This window comes from Eriocheir sinensis, chromosome 28 (genome assembly GCF_024679095.1).
Source record: "Eriocheir sinensis breed Jianghai 21 chromosome 28, ASM2467909v1, whole genome shotgun sequence".
NCBI classification, from domain to species: Eukaryota; Metazoa; Arthropoda; class Malacostraca; order Decapoda; family Varunidae; genus Eriocheir; species Eriocheir sinensis.
The window spans coordinates 17,361,715-17,388,454 of NC_066536.1; the positions used below are offsets into that span (position 1 = coordinate 17,361,715).

Here is a 26,740-nt window from a genome sequence, read left to right on the forward strand (position 1 = left end):
AGTAGTAGTAGTAGTAGCACCACCACCACTTGTCCTCAAAATGTTCGTATTTAGCAACAAAATCGCCTTGCAGTTTGTTATGCAGTGTTTCCAACAGCTGCTAGTACGTAATACATTGCGTATTGTGTTAACATTTAGTTCAACAACTCAGTCTCTGGAGGTCTCATGCCACGTTTAACACCAGCAGACTCATCACCAGAAAGTTTTCAGCAAGATTTCCTTCAGACTGACACTAACATTCCAGTGCCTGCAAAACAAACAGTAAGTTACGGGCGCAGCGTTACCTGGGCAGTGACGGGTTATAAGTCTACGGACACAACCAACCGTGTTTACATTACTCGACGACTTTTAGGATGGGCAATGTGAACACCCCGGGAATTATAGAACACTTCCATAGATTTATTTTTCCCTACTCGCCAACCACTGCCTCGGCCCAGAGAATGGCTGACTGAAAGTTCGCTGACTCCGACCAGGGCGCCTCAGCTGCTATCCACCCTTGATACCTCCGTGTCAATAGTAGTAGAAGCACCAGTACTAGTAGCAGCAGCAGTAGTAGTAGTAGTAGTTGTAGTAGTAGTAGTAGTAGTAGTAGCAGTAGTAGTAGTATTCCTGAGATAGACAATTAATGACTGGCGAGAACTGGCAACCGAAGGGAAGTTTAGTGAAAGACTGGAAATTTACCGAATCTGGAGCTAACTTATGGAGCAAATACATAAGAAATTCAAACTAAACAAAAAAAATCCATTAGCACTATCTATTATATGGCCTTGGTGGTGTGGAAGGTTGGGTCAGCTGATGGCGCTGGTCATTTCGGCGCCCAAGCACACATATTTGACAAGGCTTTCGTAGGAACTGTGGGCATTTCCAGGGATAGTTTAATGACCCAGGTGGTAGTTAGATCATTCCTCTGTGCCATGAACCCACATAAACAATCATTAGAACCCGATTAGTCTCCTTTTTGGCCTCTGGAAATAGTTGAGGGGCGGAAGCGTCAAGAATACCAACCCTTGAACCGTTGTATTAATCGACTTTAAAGCCAAATAACCATCGCCACCATATAGATAACGATATCCATTTGTAGTTAGCGTTAAAATCGTTAGGTATTGATGTTTTTGGCAACAGTTATGGAATGGAAACCGGAAAATACAGCATGATTTGGCAACGCTGACCGAGACAGTGAGGGTCCCATTATGAGACATTTCGCCGCCCATGAACACATATTTGACAAGGCTTTCGTAGGAGTTGTGGGCATTTCCAAGGGTAGTTTTATGACCCTGGTGGTAGTGTGACCCTTCTTCTGTACCATGAACCTGAAGAAACACTCATTAGAACCCGATTGATCCCCTCTTTGACCTTTAGAAATACTGATGTGCGAGGCGAAAGTGTTTTATAATACCAACGACTCGCCCGGCCATGGATGAGGGTGAGTCACGGCCACGCGTTACTTATAAGTCGTCATTTATAGGATAGTAGACTTTACTTACCTGGTTTTGTGCTTCAGACGTAATCAGCTCAATACCCTGTTCAATTTGGTATACCCGGCGCCCTGGCAGCACCGTAACAGCTACAAAATGTGTGTGATGATGTGCCCTGCTCATTCTAGGGAAACTTGAAACGGTTGACTTTTTTTTTTAACCCTCAGCCACACTTAGAGGACGTTTAGCTTCAGACATATTAAAGGCTGGCTAGTCAAGGTTATTTCCCATGTGCTAGATTTTTCAGTCAACCTATAGACGAGCCTAGGCAGTGAAACTTTTGAAACAGTTAACCTTTTTCGCCATCAGTAACCCTCAGCCATATTAGAGGAGGGTTAGCTTCAGACATATTAAAGGCTGGCTAGTCAAGGTTATTTCCCATGTGCTAGATTTTTCAGTCAACCTATAGATGAGCCTAGGCAGTGAAACTTTTGAAACAGTTAACCTTTTTCGCCATCAGTAACCCTCAGCCATATTAGAGAAGGGTTAGCTTCAGACATATTAAAGGCTGGCTAGTCAAGGTTATTTCCCATGTGCTAGATTTTTCAGTCAACCTATAGATGAGCCTAGGCAGTGAAACTTTTGAAACAGTTAACCTTTTTCGCCATCAGTAACCCTCAGCCATATTAGAGGAAGGTTAGCTTCAGACATATTAAAGGCTGGCTAGTCAAGGTTATTTCCCATGTGCTTTATTTTTCAGTCAACCTATAGACGAGCCAAGGCAGTCTGCAAATCAGTGGAAGCAAAGTGAATAAGATAACATACCTCAGTGAAGGGTGAAGTGTGTAAGTGTGCACAGTGCAGTAACTAAGTGTGCAAAGTGAATTACTTAATTGTAGAGAAGTACCAAGGAAGACCGAAGAAGCAATACAAAGCGGAACAGGTCAAAAGAAGAACCCACCTTCCCTGCCACTGTGTGCACCATCAAGTGTGACCTACTGGCTTCTCTCGGTAAGTGTGAAATCAATTATTTTAATCATTAGTGTTAGGCATGCACCTCCATGATCTAGTGGTCAGCGTGCCTCACTAGAGTCACTACTACTCTGCGGGCCCGGGTTCGAATCCCAGCACGGGCAGTCTGCGTGCAGCTCACCCAGTGACCCACCTATTCATCCTTTCTTTCGGGCTGGTTGATAAATGGGTACCTGGGGAAGGTAAACTGTGGCAATCCCGGATTTCACATTGACACATGTCCCAGGGTAACTCTTGCCTAGTACCTACCACTGACTCAAAAAGCCAGCGGAACAGAGATGAGCACCGCAGCCACGCGCAGCTTTAGTGTATGCACCTGCCTTTACCTCACCCAGGCAGGGTCATGCCTGGGTAGTCCATTGGCCCCCGCCCTCATAGCAGGCCCTCGGGGCACCCATATACTAAATTTCATCAGATTTTCCTTTAGTTTTAAGTGGAAAATGTCCTTATAGCTACCATTATCTAAATTATTATTTATTCCTTGATAGGGTTTACATTCATATTTGCCCCATACAGTCATACCTCGATTTACGAGTTTAATTCATTCCAGAATTTTGCTCGCACATTAAAACACTCGTAAACCAAAACAAATTTCCCCGTTGAAATTAATGTGAATCCCATTAATGCATCCCATGTCTCAATTAAATATTTATATGAAAATCATTTTACATGCTATTTTATACAGAATTAAAGTAATTTTACTGACAAATAGCAATGATAAATAATATAAACATGAACCAATGTGTTACAGTTGTTACGTAAACTCCCGCAACCACTAGCTACACGCAAGGTGTAGGCTTTGCTCTGGGGTTTAGCAGCTGCAGTTTCCTTATTCTCGAGGCACCAGAACAATGTTAGACCACCAACGTGATGCTACCCTGACATATTGTCTGAGATGGAGGGTAAACGGGAGTCAGTCACATCCAGGAGGGCATACAAACCGAGGCTTGCACCCCGTTCCTGTTGCAAGCATAGTATCTGCAGTTCCTGTCTTCTTTTTTGCAGCACCATCCCTTTTAACCATCTTTCTGGGGGACATTGTAAAAGCACAAAGAACACGCAGTGTAGTGCTCAAAACACAAAGATCACACACCAAAGCACAAATGCGATCAGACACGAGCGCACGGGTTCTTTCTCTATGAGTTTGCAACCAAACCCCATTGACTTGGGAGACTAGGGTTGGCAACTTGCCACCCTTTCCTTAAAATATGGAATGCCATATGTTAAGTATTTGGCTCTCCGAATGGTTAAGCAGATAAAATTCAGTATTTTAAAACTGTATTGAGTGGATTTGTCAGCGAATCACAAAATCAATCCATAAAATTATGTTTGTCAAGGGTCATTCAGAAATATGTGTAAAATATGCATCATAATGTCCCTTCCCCCTTCCTCCTGCCTTCACCAGCAGCTGGCAGTCATGGCAGGCTAGAGAAATTTTAGGGTTGCCACCCATTCCTTAAAATATGGATTCATTCTCTATTGGAGAATGGCATGTTGCATTCCTTATTTTTAAGCTCAAGGTGGCAACCCTAACTGAGGCTCTATTTCCATTGTTTTCTGCTTTGAGCACTTTCATCTTGTGACAAACAAAAGGAACCCACGCTCACGTCTTCGACTTGTACAAAGTGACACGCCAGTCCTTGTTGATAGACCAACTTGGTCGGCTAGGCTGACGTCAGCTGATAGAGTTGGTCTATCAGCATCCTCCCCTCCCCTTCATGAGCCGTCACCCAGCAAGGGCTATTATGCATTGTATTTTATTTCTCTGAATGCAGTTCAATAACTAACAAGCAATGTTCACTCCACATTTCATTGAAATTTAAAGCACAAAGCTTTTAAGAAGTTTGTACATTTGTTTGTTTGTTACATTAATCTGCATTAAGTAATTGAATGGTCATGCTGTGAGTGTAAAGGATGTATTACTAATCCTTAATTATCAAAACTGAAAACTACAATGCAGCAAATTGCAATAGCTTATGAGCAATCGTCACATATAAGGACAATACGATAACATAGATGAAATGGTTACCATGCTGCCATGTCCAGGTGCAACGCTAGTTTAGCAAAAAAGAGTTGCAGTTTGTTCACATGCACTGCCACCGGCCAACGCGGGAATCCTCAGTGGCAGCGCGTGTGCCATCATCAAAGTTGGGAGTCACTCCCATGAGATTTGCACCACATCAGCATACTGCAGTGCACCATGCATCACATGGTATCATGAACAAAACCACATGGTATCATGAACCTGATGTATGTAACAAAGTTTATCAGTCTTTGCATATTTGCAAGACAAAATTATTCATGTATGCAATAGCCCCATCCAATAAATTTTTATCTCATATACGTATTCACTCCTTTCTACTCAAAAACACATTATAATTTTCTCAGTTTTCCATTAGCTGCCTCAGGGACACTTGTACGCATAGCCCGTTGATTCAGGATTCCTTAAACTTTGGGGTTCCCGAATAGCTGTGCCTCACCTCAGTTGGTGGGTAAAGAGGCAGTAATTATGGCCCTGATTCCAGGTATAATAATCGTTCTTTGACAACATGGAGTGACCATTTACTGAGCAGTGTGTAATCTTGGTTTCACCCCCTTGGTGATAGGTTACTATTCATGGGGTTCTGCTTATTTATAAATGGTTTCATCCTGGTGGATGTTTACCATAAAACACGCTGAGTTCCAAGATACAGTAGGTGCCGGGCACATTGTTTTACCCCCACGAACACAAATGACACTCCCAATAAACCAAAAATGTCGTTATACCCATTTGGATATGAACTTGCTTTCTTTCCTTTTTTCCACAATGTTATCCAAAGAAACATGAAATATTATTTTATCCAGATGAACATGAAATATGTTTAATCCTAATAAACCACAAGGATACCCTGATCAACACGAAATCCATTTTTACTGCATTGATCCGCATAGGGGGTCCAAAATGTCAAGATCGTTTGGGCGTTGGATCCCTGGGTATTCCTCTGTCCATCCCACTGCCAAACCTACCTGACTTGACTTGACATCTCTCTCTCGTGCACAATCGCTTGCACACATGCTCCTCCTCTCTACCATTATTCCTTTCTCTGATTCTGTCTGTTTGTTCAATCATTTTATTAAAGCTGGTGACTTAAGCTGTTCAAGCAACTTCTCTTGAGGGTTCAATCAAAGGTTCTCTACTATAATACTATAGCTTTTTCTTTTAAGAAATATTTATTTACATTGTAAATAATTTTTCTCTTGACTTCAGTAAGCGCGCTACCATTATATACCAACATAATGTGAATAAACCTCATAATTTAATTTTGTGTTGCATCACCCTAACAACCAGGAAGCATACTTCTAGTAAGATAATAAAAACAGAGGATCGAAGCTGAAGGCAACACACTTCTTACACACCCAGCCTACTCATCAACCCTCACAGTCTTTTCATCATTTCTCACAACCTTCTCCTCAACCCCCAACTGTTTCTCAACTTCCACAATATCCTCGATCCCAGAAACATTTTCCTCAACCCCCAAAATCTCTCCATTAACCCCCATAACTTACTCTTCACACTTCCTAGAACTTCTATGTCAACTCCTGTACCTCAGCCGCCTCCTCACAGCCTCTTCGTCGACCACAACCTCATCATCTCCCACAAACTCCTCAAATGCCTCAGATATGGACATAAAATCTGCTTTGTTGCCGATTCCTAATATTCCAGGTTCACCGCGGTGAATAGCCCCTTTATTTATGTACTGTAAGCCGCGGAACAGCACAGACTGCGGTGGAAAGTTTTCTGTCGCGTAGCGGGCAACCATGGGAGAAAACCTGCCCTTTTCAGGGTAACTAAGTTTTGTATAAAATATTCTTTGCGAAAAATGTTGATTTGTTTACAAATCACTGCTCAAGGTTGAAAAAAATGCGTGTGATTATATAGCAAGTCCTCGTCATTTTCATAATTTATCCCCAAAACTCCCCCTCAACACCGGCTTGGCCGTATAATGCACACAGGTAATTTTTTTCACCTGCCACCTGTTGCGCCGTAGCGTATTGGGCTCCGCTGCGGCCCGGGGAAAGTATGATCATACTTCATAGGATCACTTCTATAGTATGACAGCCAAGTTCCCTGACCGAAACTTGGAGTGACCTCACGCCACGATGACGAGGCTAAGTGCCCGGCCCTGAGCGGGAAGCTGCCCCTAGGCCTGGCCAGGGACTTGAGGACCGTCCACCACCCGTTCGTGGGGCGTGGCGGGCCGAGCACAGGCTGAGTGGTGGAGGACTATAGAGGATCTTCCTTTTTTTGACAATCCTCCCGTATGGGAGGAAATAATACCCAGTAACTGAATTGTCTCGTTACATTGAACGGGGGATGTTTTATACATCAACACCCTATTTCACATAAATGTTTGCTTATTGCGGGGAGCCGAACGAAAACACAACCCCCCATAACACCCTCATCAACCTCTTTCTCAACCTGTATTTTTTTCAATTCCACATCATTCTCAATCAAAACAATCTTATCAACCCCCACAACTACCATCATGACCTAAACAACACCCACCTTAACTAACAACCTCTCCCTCAACCCCCCACAACCTCGTCCTCATCCTGCAAAACCTACTTGACAACTCCCACAACTTTTCAACCCCAGCAACTTCCTCATCAACCCACAAAACCTCCCCATCACCCTTCATAACTTTCTCAGCCCAGAGAACATCGATCTGTCACTTCCAGTAATTTCATTCACCGCAGCCACCTCATTAGCCTCCTCCTCACTTTTTCGTCCACCTTCACAACCTCCTCAAACGCCTCAGATATTCACATGAACTCTACTGTGGTGTCGCCTCCAAATATTTCAAGGGTGCCACTTTAGCGTGCGGTCTACCCGGTCTACCCGGCCATTCATGCTTCAGAGTGCGGTCTTCCACCATATTTATAATTCAGCGTGCAGTCTAGCTACCTCATCTAGTAACCAAAATTACACTGCAGTATGATGAAAAAAAAACAAGTTGAATAGTCCTAAGTAATTGATTTATTATTATGCAGAAGACTGTTTTCTCGTAAAAATACAACTGCTATTTCCTCCGTGAAAATGACACGTCTGTAGAAACCTTTTTTAACAGCATTGCAGTTATATAGAAGTGTGTTATACTGATGTTTTCGGCTTCAATGTTTGGAGGATAGTAATTTTTTTTTTTTTTTTTTTTCGGTGACTGTCCTTTTATATAGACCGGTCAGGATCGAGCACTAGACTACACAAGCTGAGTGTCCGAAAACGGGTCTGGTCATTACATGGCTTAGACTATGGTGACTGTGGTCATATCATTATTCAGGTCAGGAGCACTCGCAGGAAACAATACAACATCAGATGAGGTCTCAGGAGACAAGGTCAGATCATTATGTTGCTTAGACTACACATACCTGGGGTAGATTAAAAATACTGGGGTAGACCGCACGCTAAAGTAGCACCAATTCAGGTTCACTGCGATAAAAAGGCGTCTCTGCCCCGATATTAGCCTGGTAGGGATTCGAACCTGGCAGGATATTTTTTTACGACCAAACTGTGTGTGTGTGTGTGAGAGAGAGAGAGAGTGTTTGTGTTTCCATCACATCAATGTTCCTCTCTCTCTCTCTCTCTCTCTCTCTCTCTCTCTCTCTCTCTCTCTCTCCACACACACACACACACACATGTTGTATCATAATTTTAACAGCATTAGAAATACAATATACTATTCAGATTGAAAGTTATAATTATATGGTTTAGGACTTTAGGCGCTGAGAGCGGCGGAACAGCACAGACTGCGGTAGAAAGTACTCTGTTGTCGATGACAATCATGGGAGAAAAAATGGGCTTTTCAGGGTAACTAATTCTTTTAAATAATGTTCTTTGCCAAAAATGTTGATTTTTTACCTGTCCTGACCTGCTTGGGTTTGTCCTGCGAGCCGTGCTTCATGTCCTTTTTTGCCTTGCTGGAAGGCTGGGTCTTGATCACGGTGACAGGCTGCTTGAAGATGCTGGCGGTCTGGCGGATGGGGGGCACCAGGGAGGCATCATTGCGCATACCACGGGGGAGTCTGCGTGTATCGAAACACACGAGAAATTAATCAAGACCAGGAGAGGGTATTCGACCTTTACTGGCGTCATTGCTCTCAACCGGGTATTACATGCATGTCCGCTGACTTGCTCAAATCACGTGCCTTGTATACGTTCAGGTCCCTCTCCACCTTACCCCCCCTCTCCTGTTTGTCCCTTCCTTCGTTGTGGAGAGAGGAAGGTAGGAGAGGGGAAGGGAGAGTAGGGGGGAAACAGTGGCAGCGAACGTTCAGGGTTCCGTTCTTCTCGGGCTGTTAATAAGGCAGTGTTACTCTGGTCTTTATGTGCGGTGAGGCAGAGGGTGAGCGGCTGGTGGGAAAGACCAACCCCGCCTGGTACTCCCTTGGCTGATGCAACCTTGCGCAATCCTCGTGTGCGCGTTCAGAGGGTCCGTTTCGGGTTACGCCCTTCCTCCCTTGCCCCTGGACTATCTTACCTCAGAATGCTCCCTCCATAAAGGCGACGGCATTTCTTATTTTAGAATGCTAGTGTCAGGATGTTGAGTTTCTGAGACTTATGTTGGCAGCCTCAGTTTTATTGCTAGGGTCAGAAGGCTGAGTTTGTGATTGGTAGCATCAGAGTTTCTTTGTATATAATCTTAGTATCAGGATGTGTGTTCATGAGACTTGTGTTGGTAGCTTCAGTGTTTCTTAGTATAGAATCTTAGTGTCAGGATGTTGTGTTTATGAGACTTGTGTTGGTAGTTTCAGTGTTTCTTAGTGTAGAATGTTAGTGTCAGGATCTTGTATTTGTGAGACTTATATGTTTTGTCTTATGTGGGCACAGTAAGATAGCGACCAATTTATGTGTAGAGGTAATGACTGTGGAGCCTGGAACCACACACCCACACCCTGACATAATTATAACTAGTCTTCCCGTGAATTGCATCACTTTCCATCCCTCCATTCCTTTGTATTTCCTTCATTCTTCGACTTTAGGTCTTTCAAGAGGGAAGGAAGTATCATTGTGGTCTTGTCTGTAAAATATATTCTCCGTCCCATCGTTCCTTTGTATTTCCTTCTCCACCTTTAAGAATTATCAGCGTAGTCTTATCCATAAATTGCATTATCCATCCCACCATTCCTTCCTTTGCATTTCCTTCATACTACGACGTAAGGTTTTTTAAGAGGGAGTTACTAAGACCACGCGAATCAACACTTAGTAACTCTTTCAGCGATCTTTATTTATTTATCATTTTGTTTCATATGAGCGGTGTATTGCAGGCATAATTTATTTTCTTCTATAATACTTTACCTTCAGCCTGCCTCCCCCGTATAAAAAAATAATGTTGAAGTGTATCCATGGAGTAAACAAAAGTGATACATATAATTCATAACAGATGATGTTTTCGACCCGGCAGTGTGTGTGTGTGTGTGTGTGTGTGCGCGCCAAGATACATACGCTAAGTCCACGTCACTATGCACCACATTCTTGTGAGGGTGGCGCCGGGGAGGGGACGGCGTAGGAAAATGATGTGTGGAGAAAGGGGAGGGAGGGGCAGGAACATGGTTGCTGGGGAGGGGAGGCTGTAGGAGCGAACCTCGGTAAGAATACGTACGCTAAATCCACGTCACCATGCATTAGTTACTCCTTGTGATGGCGGCGCAGAGGAGGGACGGGGTAAGAAAATTATGTGCAGGGGAAGGGAAGGGCAGGGCAGGAACATGGTTACTGGGGAGGGGAGGCTGTAGGAACGAACGTCGGTAAGAATGCCAGATCTGTGAGAAGCAGTGACGTGGTCCAGCGCAGTTCAGCACAAAGCATGATGGTCGTTTGAGGTCGTACAGGAAGGAAGGAAAAAGACGCTATCTTGTGTGACTCATGAGTTTTATTACTCTCTCTCTCTCTCTCTCCGAACGGAACTGTGTGGAAGGAAAAGGAGGGAGAAAGAAAGTGATCCAGTACTACTTAAAACTTGCAGGTCCCGTAGTGTTCTTAAGCCCTATTCCTCATCCCCCCCACACGCCTCGAATGATCTAATCCCTCCTTCCCTTCCCCCCCAGACGGCGCCAGTCACTGTGCATCGGAACTCCATGTTGTCAAAGAGCTTCCTCCTTTGTTCCTCCCATTTTATCAGCAGGCGGCGGACGCAGCCTCACGTGTTTAGTCGAGTCTTGCATCCCGCTTCTTGACGCCGCCGGCACCATCGGCATGGCCATAGAGGACTTCACGGCATGTTCAAGGTCACTGTCATGGCCGTTTCCGTTTGACTGCCGCAGTCTCACGCCACCCGTGCTCCTTCATGACCCACAAACGCAACACAATGGGTCTCTGGGGTTGTTGCTACGGACACACTCGGAGCTTTTCATATGGGCGTATCCGTGCTCCCTCGTGACCTTCAAATAACACACAGTGGGTTGCTGGGGTTGTTGCTGCTAAACACTCGAGGGTCTCAAATGGGCGTCAGAAAAGGGGGGAGGGGCAAGGAAAAGAAAAAGTGCCATCATATATACAACAGCAAGGGAAAGCTAACTTCCCACGAATTTTGGATCCTCACCATGCGAAATAAAGTAATAATGTTATTTAATAGTTACCATCAGTAGGATATTATTATTAGAGGTGGTGGTGGTGGTGGAGGTGTCTGAAAGCTGTTTAATTAAAAGGGAAAGATAACTTGTCTCTCGAAGTCCGTATCCTCACCGTATCACACACACACTTGGCCACGTGGATTGTTGTGGTAGCGAACGGTTGTCAAAACAGCGTCTGCTAATCCCTCCCCAGACGCAGCTCGGTGACTCAGCCAGCGCCGAACAACACGGGAACATGGGGGAGACATAATTTATACGCCTTTTTTTGTGTGTGTTGTTGTTGTTGTTGTTTCATTAACCATTCATGCACACTGACTTGTTTATTTATTTATTTTGTCATTTATTCATGTATAGATTTATTTTATCGTTCATTCGTTTACACCGACTTAGTACTTGTGTTTGTTATATTGTTGATGATGCACCGCTTTATTATTTTTTTATTTTATTGTTTTTCATGCACTCATTTCTCTGCTTCATCGTGTATTCATTCAGCCCAGCACGCTTGTCTGTGCCTTTACTGTTACTTATTATTATTATTATTACTATTATTATTATTATTATTATTATTATTATTATTATCATCATTATTATTATTATGTGGTGTTTGAATTGGCAAGGATAATTTTTGAAAGAGAAATTGCTGTAACAAATAAATCACACACACACACACACACACACACACACACACACACACACACACACACACACACACACACAGTCATCACCACCCCCACCCAGTAATAATGATAACAATCTCAGCACTACCACCACCACCAACAACAACAAAAACAAAAAGCATTAGCAATAGCATCAGAAATAATAGTAAGCAACAACAACAATAACAACAAGAAATCAGTAATAGCACCTCGTTTCACCATCACCACCACCACCATCTCGACATCATCAACGAGGTGGTGCGATCGGTGCGACCAAAGATTTCCCGGCGTTAAGATGAAAAAAGCCGCCTTCATCACCACCGCCGCCGCCGCCGCCTGCCCTCCTTCCCCCCCCCGAGTTCACAGGCCTCTTGGGAGCGCCTCGGAGCCTCCAGGAAATGCCGGGAAGCTCTTCGTTCGTCAGTAGTTCGGCTTTTCACCAATTGTTATAGCGCGCCGACAGAGAGAGAGAGAGAGAGAGAGAGAGAGAGAGAGAGAGAGATTCAAAATAGCTCTTCCTAAATTAAAATAATGTTGATCGATATTTCTACGCTTTTTTTTAAGAAAGGAAAAAGTGGAGGAGTGTTCGAAACTGTGTGTGTGTGTGTGTGTGTGTGTGTGCCAAGTAAAGTTTTCCTTTCCAGTCAAGTTATTTGTTCTACTCTCTCTCTCTCTCTCTCTCTCTCTCTCTCTCTCTCTCTCTCTCTCTCTCTCATGCACCTCACGTACAGGATCACAAGATTGGTGAGTCACAAGATTCGTATATGAGCTGACTTCTGTGCGTGTGTGTGTATGTGTGTGTATGTGTCGCCCTCTCGGTCACCTCTGCATGTGCGATGACTCATACCCTTTCTTCCTTTTCACCCCTACCCCCTTTACCCCCTTCTCATCCTTCTAATGGGGGGGAAGGAAGGAAGATTGGGAGGGAGAGGAAGAAGAGTGGTTGGTGTTGGTGTGTCGGGGGGAGGAGGGGAGGGGGGAGGTAGATAGGGAGGGAGGGAGAGGGTAACTGGAGATGGGTGTTTGCGGATCTCAATTTAGTTGTTGCCGATATTCTTTATATATATATATATATATATATATATATATATATATATATATATATATATATATATATCCTATGAGTCATTATACATCATTATTGTAAGTAGTAGTAGTAGTATAAGCTGTTGTTGATACGGTATTGTTACTATTGTTCGTATTGGATTTTTGTTGTTGTTGTTGTTGTTACTGCTGTTGAGAGAGAGAGAGAGAGAGAGAGAGAGAGAGAGAGAGAGAGAGAGGCTGGGGAGGTGACTGATAATGCATGAGCTGGTGACGGATTGACGGGTGCGTGGGTTGAGTGAGAGAGAAAGAGAGGGGGGAGGGGGGGACGAAAGAGGACTTAAATAGCTTAGGATAAATCTCTTCCCTGCACATCCACATCCTTCCGCCCTCTTTACCACCCCATTTCCACCTCCTTTCCACCTACTGTAACGTTTCTCCCCATTTCGGCCGCATTAACTTTCCCCTCCTCTACAGCCACCACATCCCCTTCCCTCTCTCTCTTCATACGTTACCTCTTTCCCACCTCTAATCCTTCTCTTTGCTCTCTCAAGCCCTTCCCTCAACCAGTCCCATGTCCCTTCCCGCCCCTTTCCCCTCTGGGCTCTCGTGGGACGCAGGTGGGTCAGCTAAGACAGGGAGCTGTGTTTTAACCTCATATCGCTTCGTCTACAAAACAAGCAGATAAGTAAGTAATTGAATGTATAAATAGGTAACCATTTCATGAAACGACGTCTATTGTTATTATTATTTATCACCGGTTGTTGTGGAAGCGTAAAAAATGAAATCAAATGAAAGGAAGAATGAAAGATATCAGGAAAGAGGAGGAGGAGGAAGAGGAGGATTGCTGTAGAAATGTAAAAAGAAAATGAGAAAGCAAGAGAGAAACGGAGGAGGAGGAGGATAAGGAGGGTGAGGGAAGAGAGGGAGGGAGGGGAGATGAAGCATGGCCATGGATGAAGTGAGAGGAGTGTGAGTGAGTGGTGGTAAGGGAAGGGTTTCTGAGTGAGGGCGGGGGAAGGAGGGAGGCGAGGGTGGAGGAGGAAGAAGGGTGGCATTGTTGGGGGGGAGGAGAAGAAGGGAGGGATGTGGGCAAATATATCCTGCCTCGTGGGGAGAGAGAGAGAGAGAGAGAGAGAGAGAGAGAGAGAGAGAGAGAGAGAGAGAGAGACTTGGCCATTGCTTTTTGTCCTACAACTTTTTATCTTATTCTCTGTATCGCCTTTCCATTCTCCTATCCCGTCTACTGTCTCAGGTTTCGTATCAGAGAGAGAGAGAGAGAGGGGGGGGGGGTTACAGGGACTCAGCCATTAGCAACCAACCACATTGCCTCATCAGCTATTTCATGCAGTTGATGTTCACAGTGAATTGTAAGCCATTCTTGTAATTTGGTGACAACAATTCCGGTAGTAACAGTAACCTAGTAACAGAGCGCATGTAGGCCCATCTTGAGAGAGAGAGAGAGAGAGAGAGAGAGAGAGAGAGAGAGAGAGAGAGAGAGAGAGAGAGAGAGACTTTCCTTTTTGTCATATTACTTTTTTGTTTTATTCTCACTCCCTTACTAAATGTTCCATACCTATGTGCCCTTGTTCAGAGAGAGAGAGAAGATAAATTCACCATAGATAACTCACTCAAGGGTGAGTTTTGACCCGACCTGACCCAAGCCTGACCCCTCTATAGAACCTTCCTCCCCTGAGTCACCATCGCGGCATCGCTTGGGGAGGAGAACGTGAGGAGGGAAGGAAGGAAGGGAGGGAGGGAGAAAAGAAGGGGGAGGGGTAAACACTTGTCCGCCTTGCCACCTGCCTTCCCATGTGCTCCTCTCGCCCTTCCACACACACACACACACACACACACAGAGTTGATGCTAAACGATGACAAAATTATACAAACTTTTATTTTTACTTTTTTTTGTTCATACGACGCTGATGATATTTTTGTTCATGTTTTCATATCTTCATGTCGCTAGTAGTTTCCTTTAATACTTTATGATACACTAACCATGAATTTCTTATTAACACTATATACCATTATATGTCCATGTTTTTTTTATTGTTTATTTTCTTTTTCTGTTGCATTGATTAGGAAAGAAAGGGATGGAAAGGAAATTGGAATATTCTTTCACTATAGTATATGGTTAACACTATTATTTTTTGCTAATGTTTGTCTTGTGCATTTATTTCTCCTCTTCCGTTACAGTGATAAGGAAAGGCAGGGAAGGAAAGGGAAGTCAGAGAGGAAGGGAAATTCAAATATTCTTTCACTAGCATATTCATAATTAGTTTACGTCTATGTTTTTGTTGTTTTGCTTTCCTTTTCCGTTACAGTGATAAGGAAGGGAAGTGAGGGAGGAAGGGATTATGGCCAGTGCATCATAACGATAGAACAGACTTATCGAGAGGATGAGGAAGGGAGGGAGGCTGGGTAGTGTTTAATTAACTAGGGTGTCAGAGGGTGAGTGGATGGGGGTATCGAAGTGGGGGGCGTGGGGGGTTGTGGGAGGGAGTCGTGGGCGTGTAGGGACCTGTTGCAAACCTTCGAGAGTAGCACCCACCCACCTCTCCTCCCCCTCTTTCCTCTTTCTCTTCTTCCTCCGCCAGTATCCTCCTCTTCCTCGGTCACTCTTGCCTTCCAGCTCTCATTGTTTTCTCTCTCTCTCTCTCTCTCTCTCTGATTGCGTATACATTCCTATCCATCCCTAGCCTTCTCTCTCTCCCTCTTCTGTCCACCACTCGACCCTCCCCCAAAACAACCAACCAGTCTCTCTCTCTCTCTCTCTCTCTCTCTCTCTCTCTCGGCTAATATTGCATCTTAAAATAACACCCAACCCTTTTCCCTTCCTCCGTCCCTTCCCACCCGTTCCTCCTCCTCCACCTCCTCCTTGTCCTTGTCCAGACAGTTCTACTCTCTCCTCCTCCTCCTCTTCCTTCTGTGTTTATTATCGTATGTTGCAAGATCAAGGTTTTGTTTTGCTTTTTTTCTATTTTCTCTTTTTCCTTCCTACTTCTCTCTCCGTTTCTTTGGTGACACTTTTTCCTTTCGCTGTTTCCCTCCATCACTTTCTTTTTATATAGGTGGTTGTGTTATTATTAATGTCTTGTTTTATCTGGTCTACTTTGGTCTTGCTTTAGACTCTCCAACCTCACCACGTGGCTCTGTTGACGCGGATTCTGCCCTCCTCCTCCTCCTCCTCCATTACTCCTCCTACTCTTAACTCCCCCATTCCTCTCCCTCTTCCCTCCTCCGTGTGTCTAGTTGCTGAGTCTGACCATGCCCTCAAGCCTTTACCACCACCACCACCATTGTCCTTCACCACCACCTCCTCCAGCAGCATCAGCAGTCTCCCTTGCAACCACTGTGTCTGTCCCTCCTTGCCTTTGTTCAAGCAAGAATGATAATACCACCAATAACAGCTGCTGATTCTAATAAAACCTCCTGCTGTCTTTATTATTGATTTTTTTTCTTGGTTTTGATCGTTCCTTGCAGGTCTTTGGAGTCGGATATAAACAGTTTCGACTCTGACTCCGACTCCAGGGAATTTTAAGGTTACGACTTCGACTCCTGCTCCATCCCCCTCCCCCTTCTCCTCTTCTGCAGTACAGTGGTGTATTGGTAAATCAAGCCCCGCCACACCACACCACATCCACCCAGCCACACATCACACGTATCGTAAAGGAGGCGAAGTCGGAGATATTTTTACCGATTCCGACTCCACACACTTGCTGGTTCCTGTCTCTCCTTTAACCTGTTGCGAAAGAAGGGATGGTCTGTAATTACTGGGCTGACCACAGGTAACGAAGGTGGCGGAGTTACCTGGGTTTGTTTGTGGTGGTCACCTGTCGAGAGAGAGAGAGAGAGAGAGAGAGAGAGAGAGAGACCGTGGCGACAGGTCAGATTTAGGGGAAGTGTAAAGTGAGGTCTGTTTTCTTGTTGTCAGGTGTCGCTTTCCTGCAGGTTATTTATAGGGAGATATAGAAAGATAGATCCTCCTCATCCTCATCGTCCTCATCCCCATCGTCCTCCTCCTCATCGTCCTCCTCCTCCTCCGCCTCATCATCATCATCATCCTGCATCATTCCATTGCAGGACAGTGGTCTTCCAAAACGCGTCTCTTTCCTGTGCCTCTAATCTCTAATATCCAGCCTCTCTCTCTCTCTCTCTCTCTCTCTCTCTCTCTCTCTCTCTCTCTCTCTCTCTCCCTGTTTTTTTTTTTTATTTATTCTTATTCTTTCTCATTCCTCTCTCTCTCTCTCTCTCTCTCTCTCTCTCTCTCTCTCTCTCTCTCTCGCGTGCTTGCCATGGTGTTTGACTGGCTTGTTTTCCCCTTCTCCTCCTTCTCCTCCTCCTCCTCCTCCTCCTCCTCTCCTTCACCGTCCACGTGTTTTGACCTTGTTGTGACCCGTCCCCCTCCCTCCCACCTCCTTTGTTCCTAAGCAACTCTCTCTCTCTCTCTGTCTCTCTCTCTCTCTCTCTCTCTCTCTCTCTCTCTCTCTCTCTCTCTCTCTCTCTCGTAAGGTTGTTATCGATTTTATATGCTTGGGATCATGCAGGTGAACTTTTTATCCTCGTGACATGATCGTAACGGGAAGAGAGAGAGAGAGAGAGAGAGAGAGAGAGAGAGAGAGAGTGTTATGCAGTGGAATAAGTACACGTCAGGCAAAACAAACGAGGGCAAAATAAATCGTAAAATAAGTTAAATTACACGTTAATATTTAATGCCGTGAGGAAAGGAGCTCCGAAGACTGTAGGGAAGTAGAGAGCCTAAGTATGCATGAAAATAGAAGAATGTTGTGCTGGAGTCTTGTCAGTGAGAAGGAAATGACTGCTTAAGTTAGAACCCCAGTATGCATGACTATAGAAGAATGTTGTGCAGGAGTCTTGTCAGTGAGAAGGGAATGACTGCTTAAGTTAGAACCCCAGAATGCATGACTATAGAAGAATGTTGTGCTGGAGTCTTGTCAGTGAGAAGGAAATGACTGCTTAAGTTAGAACCCCAGTATGCATGACTATAGAAGAATGTTGTGCTGGAGTCTTGTCAGTGAGAAGGGAATGACTGCTTAAGTTAGAACCCCAGAATGCATGACTGTAGAAGAATGTTGTGCTGGTGTCTTGTCAGTGAGAAAGGAATGATTGCTTTGAATTAGAACCCCAGAATGCATGACTGTAGAAGAATGTTGTGCTGGTGTCTTGTCAGTGAGAAAGGAATGATTGCTTTGAATTAGAACCCCAGTATGCATGACTGTAGATTGTAGAAGAATGTTGTGCTGGAGTCTTATCAGTGAGAAGGGAATGATTGCTTTGAATTAGAACCCGAGTATGCATGGCTATAGAAGAATGTTGTGCTGGTGTCTTGTCAGTGAGAAGGGAGTGAATGAGCTTGAAAATTCCAGTATGCTTAACTATAGAAGAATGTTGTGTTGGAGTCTGCCAGTGAGAAGGGGGTAACCGAGAAGGGAATGACTGCTTTGAGTTAGAACCCAAGTATGCATGACTATAGAAGAATGTTGTGCTGGAGTCTGCCAGTGAGAAGTGAATCAGTGCGTTGAGCTTGAGCACTCCAGCATGCATTAACTCAGGAGAATGTTATACTGGAGTCTGAGAAGTGAATGAATGCGTTGAGTCAGGGAACCCCAGAACCCCAACATGCATGACTAGACGAGTGTTGTGCTGGAGTCTGGTCATGAGAAGTGAATTTTAATGCGTTGAGCCAGAGAACTCCAGTATGCATGAACCTACTATACATTTCAGCGGCGGACAAACGCTGTTTTTCGCAAATATCTCCTAAACGAATCGTTGGATCAGTATGATATTTCAGCACACTACCTTCAACACCCGGACCTAATTTGTGGCTGACATACCATATTGCAATATGTGTTATGTTAGGAGTTTACTGACTGATATTAAGCCTAATCCAGTCATCATATCTAAGGTGTTATACAGAATCGGACGAGTGTGGGGTACTCATCTAACCCCTCCACCAACGCCCCGAACAACCCCCAGACCACTCCTTCCCTACCCCAATATTGCAGTATCCCCCTCCTCGTTTCCCTCTTCACCACCCTACTCACACCATCCCCCTTCCCCAGCCCGAGGCTATGACTTGCAGAGGAAGGGTATAACTCACTGACTGCCGAGGCGCACCCAGGTGTTGTACAGTAATTATCAATGTGAAATACGTCTTGCCTCCATGGAATTGTACCATGCTCATAGTTAATAATCATATATATACATATACACCTACATAACATTCTAATATATAATACAGTGATGGGAGAAATAGGGAGGGACACAAGAGTGATGAGGGAGGCGAGGAGCTAGAAGGAGAAGAGGAGGGATAATGAGAGCGAGAAGGGGAGAAGTAGTTGTGGAATAGTTTGGGAGGGTGTTCTTTCCTTCGAATGCGTCAACATGACTCGTCGGGTTTGTGTTATTTTTCACGAGTAAACTCCTCCCATAACACATATAGTAATGTGGTATGTTAGCCATAAATTAGGTCCGGACGATAATTGTAGTGTGCTGAAATATCATACTGATCCAACGATTCGTTTAGGAGATATTTACGAAAAACAGCGTTTGTCCGCCGCTGAAATGTATAGTAGAAGGTAATGAATGCGTTGAGTTGGAGCGACACGAGTAAAATAAAGTATTCAATTGGTGTTGGAGGATCATGCAGTTTGAATGTATATGTTGTGGATAGGGTTTGATTAATCATCTGTATATGTATAGTATCCATTTTTTAATTTGGTAGTATATTTTTTATTGTCAACTTTTCTATATTTTTTATATATATGCCGCTGACCAACATGTGATTGTTTTTGTTATTATTATTACAACGTCAATCAATGTTATCCTTTCCTAACCTTAAATATCTTTGCTGTTTCAGACTAGATTTTGTCCACAACAACAAAAACAGATACATACACCCACATCCTGCATGCACACAAATAAGTAAACACAACAGTAGCAGCAGCTGGTGTTATGAGGAGGAGGTGGAAGGGGGGGAGAGGAAACGATAAGGGATGGGCGGGGCAGAGACGAGAGGTGCCAAGCATGTTAGGGAGACCAACACAACACCTCTGTCATGCTGCAGTCACGCCTTTCCTACCTACCTACACCCCCTCCCGTACCCTCAACAGCCAATACCAACAGCTAAGGGCGGTAACCTTGTAATTAGTGACCTGTAAACCACTATATGCCTTGTAGATATTATTATTGCACAGGTTGCCATTCAGAAGGTTAGCTTTCAATCCCAACCAACGTGAATGGATGTGTAACTATGTGATATTACTGTGATTTTTAGATTTGTGTATGAAATGCGTGATATAGTAATAATCTCAGTGTTATTTGTCGTTTTGCAAGTGGGGGTGAAAAAGAAATATTAGCCCGCGCGAATAATATAACACGTTGCCACATCAACCCGCTAAGATGCCCTAATATTATCCCCTGGGGTGTGTAGTGGCATGGCATAGATATATTAAGTCGGTGTAAGTTCATCTTTACCTGTGTACTGTGGGCAAAGTCTCTTGGGAATGTAGAATATGCATTATGTGTAAGTGTCTGGCGTATGTTGAAAGGTGGCAACTAGACGCATGGCCGGGGTTTGCGATGACGTCAGTTTATGTTGATGGAACGGAGAGAGTAGCTGCAAGTGGTTGGTCTCCGGGGACCAGACTAAAAGTGTTCCAGTGTACGTGCCTTAGACCATCATTTTACGGGGACTACTGACAAGGTAAATGCTCCGTGGCACATCTTAGCGGCCTGTGTGTCTGTGTTACGGGTGTTTAGGAGGGCTCGGCTGATACACGTGTGGGCGGTGGCAACAAGGGCCGAGTGTGTTCCTTAGACCAACGTTTCTGGGAAGTACTAATAAGGTAAATTATCGAGGATTTATCTAATGTCACATCTTGGCGGCCTATGTGTCTCTGCTTATGTTGTGGGTGTTTGAGGGCTTAGATGACAACGTGTGGGCGATGGCAACATGGGCCGAGTGTCTGTGTGCCTGAGACCAACGTTTCCGAGAAGTGCTGAAAAGGTAGATTGTCTAATGTCACATCTTGGCGGCCTATCTACCTTTTCTTTTGGTCTTGGGTGTTGGGAGGGTCTCAGCTGACACTCGAATGGGCGGTGGCAACATGCCTTTTACTTACAGCTTCTTTTCACTTTGCTTTTCCCAATGAATTACTGTTATTATTATACATACACGAAACAGGTTGTCTTAGAAGTATGATGAAACTTGAGTCAAAATGTTCATGGAAATTGGCAACATACAGACTAGTGGGCCGTGCAATGGCGAGGCTGGATTCAATGTGCCCCGCCGGCCCTGCTTCCACGCCTCGGGCAACCCACAGTGTATTGTGTCCGCGCTGGTAACTTATGACAGTGGTGAGATAGGAGTCCATGATCCATATTTTTAAAAGTACCTGCCTCCCACTATGACTAATTTCCCAAGGGCATTGAGAAGATTAACCGGGGTTTCTTGGGTAATTTTTCCCGTTCATGGTGGAGTCGTGTAAAACTACCACTGAGATCACAAAACACTCCATGAAAATCCCAGCAACTTCTGCGAGTGTCTTTTCAAACAAGCAAACTGAGGTGCCAATACATTTAAAATTACGGCTTTATAAGTGATGGTGATGGATATTCAGTGTTCATGTGCCACATTTATTAACTTGTGATAGTGATTAGCTATGGTTCTGAGTGATGGTATTAGTGTTGGTGTGTCACATTAGTAACTTTTGACGATGATCAGGTAGGAGTCTCTGTCGTCGTGTTACAAGATATTCAGTGTTGATGTGCCACACTGTAATAGTTTTGATAACCATTACGTCTGTTCATATCTGGAGTCTGTTGGACTGATTTCTGAGAGTATGTACTGATATTTCTGTCGTCTTGTGGCGGCACGTAGATAGTATCCGGTGTTTGAGATGCATGGAAAAGCGTGATCATGTGATGGCTGCTTGCCGAGTGGCTTGAAGCAAGATCAAAGGTGTGCCGGTGAGGGTGGTGGAGAGGCCAACAATAATGATTATCTGTATACGAAGGTGTGTTTTATCTTGCCTCTCCCGGGACTGATAAGGCGGTTAGGGATCAGTGATAGCACTCCATCTCCTTACACCAAGTTTAGGAGAATCAGAACAAAGGACCGATAATTCATCCGAAATATTTGTTATCATAATTTTCTTTTGTTACAAATATCATTTAACAAACAAAACTGGATGGCAACTGCTGTTAATATTAAGATAATTAACTTAAGCTTAACATACCCTCACATATCAAGGCTAGTAATTAAAATTTATTTGATGTAGTTTTCAACACAAATATATGGCCAAATTTAACCTAACATGACATATCATGGAGACTTCCTCCGTCAAATCAGAGGACAAGGGTCTCACTAAAGGTGTTGGTCGCTGTCTATTGATAATACACATTCATACAAACGCACACACGAAGATACCGTAAATCTCTTGTTGAATATATATATATATATATATATATATATATATATATATATATATATATATATATATATATATATATATATATATATATATATATATATATATATATATATATATATATATATATATATATATACTATATATTGGAGATGATAGAGCAACAAGAAAATGTTGCTTCATACCACAAAGCCAACGAGGTTTCATAGAACAAAATATTTAAATATGAATATATTTTCTCGATGATACACATTATCATGGTATTGGAACAGCCAAAATAACATTCTATGAGAGTGAGCAGCATAGCATATCAAGATAATTAGTATGTGATGAAAAGGCAGCCTTGTGTTCTGAGTGTCGTGTGTGTGCAGCGGGTCCGGTGACTTTATTAGTGTTATCGGCAGGCGTGGAGGGGCGGCAGGTTTGTGGCAGCCGTCTCAACAAAGCACCTTACAGCTCCGCCGAGATAAGCCCGAGGGTCACTGGCGGCAAGTGTCACTGTTGACGCTTTGCGCTGTGCCTTGACCTGTGCTACTGTCCCGCAAATATTTATACTCGTTTTGACCCTACTCTGATTCGTGTTGTGACCTCGGTCAGGTAATGATCGCTGGTGCATACATAAGTGATTAATCCATCTCGTAATCCATTCGGACGTGCAAGATATTGAAGGGATCTGTCACTATCTTGCACCATATCACGGATTATCTTTTTAGCAGTGAGTGTTTTGATTGACAAGAACACGAGTGTCCTGCGGAGGGCAAAGGATGTGGTGAATGTAGGCAACTTGCGCTCGCCGCTCTCGGTCCGCATCCTATTCCCCAGCCGCCACCACTACCAGTCAGTCTTTAACCAGCCGGTGTTAAAGGTGGGCAAGCCTGAGTCGTCCCAGTGACCGCGATCCTTCGGTGGTGGTGTTGAGGTGGATGTGGAAAACATTGGCGGAAAGAGGACGTGCCCTTCCTTGCCCTTCATCTCCTTGGCGTTCATGCTGTCAGGGGAGAACCATTCTCTCCCAGCAACATGAATTACTTCCCATACAACCAGGTTGGTCTGCGGCCGAGGCGGTGTGTGAGGAAACGTTTTCCAGTCGTTTACCTCTTAGGCCAAATGTGGAGCAGGAAAACATTATCATGCATTAAACACAGTGCAAACCAACACTTTCGAAGTTGATTCCAGGATAGTGGATTAGTGTATAGTGTCTATCTATTTAAATTTTAAAGTATGAAATCGAAATAATTATAAGCAGGGGTATGACATCTTGTATTGGCACGGTATTCGTATGGCTCAGCCAACACTATGTCATTTATATATATATATATATATATATATATATATATATATATATATATATATATATATATATATATATATATATATATATATATATATATATATATATATATATATATATATATATATATATATATATATATATATATATATATATATATATATATATATATATATATATATATATATATATATATATATATATATATATATATATATATATATATATATATATATATATATATATATATATATATATATAGGACAGCGACCGTCATTTAGCCCGTACTCCCAAGATATGTCATGGCTTCAACTTATCGGAAGAGGTATGAGAGCTCTGAGTTTGTATCATCGCTGGTGGAGGTGGAGAGAAGTAAACTAATTTTAAACCCATGGTCTCTCTCTGTTTTTTTTTTTTTTTTTTTTTTTTGACAGTTGAAAAATCTAAATGGATTCGGTCATTTAGCCCGCACTCCCAATATATGTCATGGCTTCAACTTATCGGAAGAGGAATGAGAGCTCTGAGTTTGTATCATCGCTGGTGGAGGTGGAGAAAAGTAAACTAATTGTAAACCCATGGTCTCCGTTTTTTTTTTTTTTTTTTTTTTTTTAAGATCTAAATGGATTCGATGAGGTACGTGACGGGGCAGTATTAACGCCGCTTTCTGGTTGCAGGATAGCGCAATGAATGAGAACCAGCAGGACTCTGAGCCTTTACTCGACGATGCGGATTACCAGCTCCTCCGCAGTGACTCGTTCCTAAACCGCTTGGGCTCAAACAACTTTGCTTCCCTCATCGAGGCTCCCGCCGCCCCAATACCTGAGAACGATGTGGCACAGCAACAGCCCCAGCCCCTGCACCACCACCAGCCACCCCACCACCCTCCACAGCAGCAGCAACAACTAGAGATGCAGCTCCTCCACGACGCAGACATCATCGACCCCCTGTTTATTGACAGTAGCTTGCTGGCAGTACCTCAGAGTAATCTACATTTGGATCCGAATGAGAGCTGGAGCCAGGTGGAGACGGTGAGTGTGCTGTTGTGTGTTGGCTTTGCCCTTAGCCGAGGGATGTTCTTTTTACAACTTGCCGCCTTAGAGCAACAGGCAAATTGGCCCCCATAAATCAAACTTAAAAATTCACCCTATAAAGTTGACTACAATGCAGCTAAATAGTCAGCCTTTTTTTATGCACGTAGCTTTAAATAGTTTGTGCTTTATTACGAGTTAATAAGCTATTCTTTCTAATGATTTTACGGAATATGGTTATCATATCTGAATGACAATCCTTAATTAAGTAGTTTGAGACCTCGGTAAATATTGGAAAACCTACCCAGGTAATATTCTTTTACTGCATGGGTATAGCTGGTGTGTGTTGAACGAAGTGCCCAAAACTTTACAGAAAGGAACCCAACCCCGCCGAAATATCATAGTGGCCCAATAAGTAGTAGCTCCAAAAGAGAGAGAGAGAGAGAGAGAGAGATGGGGCAGCTGGGCTAGAGAGCGGCCGGTGATGGAAGTTGTCGCTGTCCACGAAACAACTTTGCTGTCATATATCTAGCTTGCCTATTTAATTTCCGGGAAGGTTGGATGGTTACTGTTCATGTTACCAGGCTTGGGATTCAGGCGTGTTCTGACGTGAGGGTGTAGCTTGGAGGGACTGCAAGTATATTCTCTCAATGATGTGACTGCAGCGGTAACTATATTGTTTTATGTGGTACTGATCGTCGTGTTGGGGAGGAGCAACGTGGCTGGCGGGGACTTGGCAACAGTGCGATCCCCGTCACCACTGATATTGTGCGTAATCGGAATTCGGAAACTGTGACTGGTTCCTATAAATAGTCAGATTTTTGCATTTTCACCAGTTGTATATTCTGTCCTGAAGGTGTAGTGTACTACCAAAGTGCTTCTAAATAGCAAAAGTGAAAAGTTAATGTGTAGGCGGATGATGCGGTTAAGCGGACTGCTGTGAAACAAGCTCGAACTTGTGGGGCGAGGGTGCCGGCGGAGTGTACGATAATCTCCGCCACCACACACCCGGGCCTGTGATTTTACTCGTTACAGGGGTAGTGGAAGCAATTCTCCTCAAGAAATATCCATACAAACTTATTAAACGTTGCTATTATACCATTGAACGCTTGTGCACCAATAACGGGTGTGTCTGGTGTGCGTGGGTGTAGGCGCGGCCGCGTGAGTGTAACTGAACCTTCCCAGGCAGGGCAGAACGTCAGCACCTTTGTGTGACTGTGACCAGTCCTGCTGCATCCTGACCAGTGTTGGACTTGTGTGTGAAGGCCCGTCTGCCTTGTCGGTATTGTCTACAGCAGGAGAAACTGCGAAATGCTGTTGTTCGAGTTGGTTAGTTGGAAAATTTGTAGATCATTCACTCGACGAGTTAACCACGAATCAAGAATTGCGTCAAACTTGGTGTCATACAATAACAAGGAGCCATAAGGTCAATCTAGAAAGTGGGATACAAAGATGGCATTTACTAAAGTGAATGGATAATAATATTGATGAATATTCATTAAGATGTTTACTCATCATCATCCTTTATTGTATGCATGCGGCGGTGAATTCTCGCTTCACAACAGATTTTGACATTAGAGCACCCTAAGAAAGGCCCCATTGAACCTCATTGATTTTAAACCATACCTAAGTGTGCTCTGCTGATGGGTCACGCTTCTGACATTACATACAGTGCCAGATTTCAGTTTCTAAATCCCCCCCGCGCCCCCCTTCTTTTATTTCTCTCAGAAAACTTTAAGATGGCTGTTGATGAACTGTAAGACTGAAGATAGAAGTACTCAATGTATAGGTAAATGCACTGTAGTGAGGGTGAAATATTGAACAGGTTTTCTTTATAATTTTTTTCTGAATGATATTTCATGGCTACATGCTTATTCAGATCCAGAGTGAGACTGACAGCCTTAGCTCACTCCTGAATCATGAGGCTCCTGTGGCCATAGTTGATGGGAGCAGCAGCATATCCTACCTTCCTGATAGCACACCAACCCAGGTAGTGCCCTCCCTCCAAGCCTGGCCTGGACAATATGACTTTCAGATCTCTCTCCCTATTGAGAACAAGGATAGAAATAAGGTAAGAAAAGATTAATTAGTAAATATACAAATAATGTAAGTGTATTATCCATTCACCATTCACTCATAATTTGTTTTCTATCTTTGTGACTGTGATCCATTCATATTGAACTCTTTATTTTCCCCAGGTTCTTTACCTTAA

The 26,740-nt window shown here is 43.7% G+C and overlaps 1 protein-coding gene and 1 non-coding gene across 5 annotated transcripts in view; both read left to right on the forward strand.

Moving 5' to 3' along the window:
* The first annotated feature begins 2,175 nt into the window (after nt 1-2,175).
* LOC127004655 (cellular tumor antigen p53-like) overlaps nt 2,176-26,740 on the forward strand; it is a 29,763-nt gene continuing 5,198 nt past the window's right edge. The window contains exons 1-3 of one of the 4 annotated variants that reach the window (XM_050872715.1): nt 2,176-2,426; nt 24,175-24,528; nt 26,408-26,599. In XM_050872715.1, the coding sequence (XP_050728672.1) occupies nt 24,184-24,528; nt 26,408-26,599 (537 nt within the window). In that variant the 5' untranslated portion in view covers nt 2,176-2,426; nt 24,175-24,183. Of the gene's footprint in view, nt 2,427-20,322; nt 20,484-23,040; nt 23,254-24,174; nt 24,529-26,407; nt 26,600-26,740 lie in introns of those variants that run through there. The other 3 variants (XM_050872714.1, XM_050872712.1, XM_050872713.1) reach the window with 3 other exon arrangements.
* On the forward strand, nt 6,508-6,705 carry LOC127004736 (small nucleolar RNA U3). Its single transcript, XR_007757948.1, has one exon. It is a non-coding gene; the product is annotated as a small nucleolar RNA U3 (small nucleolar RNA).